The sequence below is a fragment of the Leptidea sinapis genome, chromosome 3 (genome assembly GCF_905404315.1).
Source record: "Leptidea sinapis chromosome 3, ilLepSina1.1, whole genome shotgun sequence".
NCBI classification, from domain to species: domain Eukaryota; kingdom Metazoa; phylum Arthropoda; class Insecta; order Lepidoptera; family Pieridae; genus Leptidea; species Leptidea sinapis.
Genome location: NC_066267.1, coordinates 13,564,477 through 13,566,185, shown reverse-complemented (window position 1 = coordinate 13,566,185; position 1,709 = coordinate 13,564,477). Strand labels below are relative to the sequence as shown.

Genomic DNA, 1,709 nt, shown 5'->3' with positions numbered 1-1,709 from the left:
TTTTGACATTCATAAGTGTCATTTCCTTGACCTACATGAAAAAAGTGATTTTATAGATTGCTTACTGGTTCCAAATGTAATAAATGATTTACTTTAAGTAGAGCCTCCTATGATGGAACATGGAAGTTCTTGTTACTCAAACAAGTTATTACTTCAAGCAGTTTCAAGAGCAACTTGTTCTGGCACTGACCAATCTGAAAGAATAGTCAAAAAATAGTTTTATTTTTTTACTTTTACAACGATCAACATTCGCAAATCATTCGCTATTTCTGCAATTACTAATAAGAACATCAAAACCAACAAATGTTTGTTATTCTTGAGTCTTTTTGTGGGTAGTTTTTGTGGGTGGGTGGTCAGAATATAAAATAGCTGATAACAGCTAAATATTTAATTTACCAAGAGAATGTTGTGTTTGTGATCACTAACATCATGTAAGAGTATGTACGTCCTTCTCTTCTTTAAAAATATCCTATCGCTTGGAACATTGCACGGAAATAGTCCCAACGGGGAATTGAGTTTGTCCAAGCTGTGAAACTATATTTTAAAGAAAAAATAAACTTATTCAATTCACACATATTATATATTTACTACATAAAAAAGTTAATCACTTTCCGCTTCCTCTATCTTATCATATTTAGGTTTTTTTACGTTTATTGCTTTCGCTTTCATATGTGCCAAATATATCGTCCAGATAAAACTAGCACAGCTCACAAACACAATACGATTCTTTTCCGACACAAAGTAGAAGTTTATTGTCTGTGCTGTTGGCCAAAACACAACACCAATCTTATAAGTCGGCCAGAACTTTTCCCGCACTTCATTCAAACAGGTCTTTATGGGTTTCATTTCTAGTAAACTCATCCCAAAGAAGAAATACGCCATTGCTAAAGGCGAATACGAAATTTGCTCCACAGCCGCCCGAAGAATACACGTGGATAGTGTTTTCCGCTTAAAAAATTTGCTGGTAAACTGCATCCATCCGTAGAATACTGGAGCCATGAAGAATGTTCCAAAGATCCCGAATCTAGCAGCTTTTGACCAATCAGCGTGCTGAATTGTGGTTCCGTTCTCTATGTATTCTTGAGTAATGCTGCAGGTTGGCCAAATCACAGCGTATGAGACCATACCGCGAATAAGCGGAAACTGCGCCGGCAGGCTCAAAACCTTCGTAAAAATTCCGGACATTTTATTTTTTACGTACATTTTAGAGATTATTGATAATTGACAGAAAATGTGCTGGAATTTTATTGACATGAGTCATAGAGTATTGCCTCTATATTTAGCATTAGCTATTACATTTTAAAAGAGGTACTGATAGTTATCGAGAAAAAATCCTATGGCATAGACTTAAACTTGCCAAGCATGGCACAGAGAAGAACATCTGTAACGGACAACAAGATAGAAAAGGAAATACTTTTAAAGGATTAAAACACGTGTGATTGTAACTGTGTTTTTATATTAGATTTTTGCGTGAAAGTAACATTTTTATTTTAGTTATACCGACGTTTCAAGACCTTTCCAGAACTCGTTTTCAGGGGGACTGCAGATGAAATGAGTCAAAGATAGTCAGACAGACCGTCCTAAGTACATCCGTTTCAGCCAACCAAAGACTGGTATGTGGAGCCATTGAAATTAAAAAAACACCCAAATTTCAATAGAGATGACGGTCTAAAAATATCTAAAACCTGGGATCCAATAATCTCTAAATT

At 35.4% G+C, this 1,709-nt stretch overlaps 1 protein-coding gene across 1 annotated transcript; it reads right to left on the bottom strand.

Moving 5' to 3' along the window:
- Positions 1 to 600: 600 nt before the first annotated feature.
- On the bottom strand, positions 601 to 1,212 carry LOC126979339 (mpv17-like protein). The gene has a single exon (XM_050828582.1). It carries the CDS (start codon positions 1,201 to 1,203, stop codon positions 601 to 603), a length of 603 nt encoding a protein of 200 aa, XP_050684539.1. The 5' UTR covers positions 1,204 to 1,212.
- Positions 1,213 to 1,709: the final 497 nt, after the last annotated feature.

Bases quoted from the DNA above. Each gene is read 5' to 3' on its own strand.
- LOC126979339 (XM_050828582.1), bottom strand. From the start codon at position 1,203: ATGTACGTAAAAAATAAAATGTCCGGAATTTTTACGAAGGTTTTGAGC.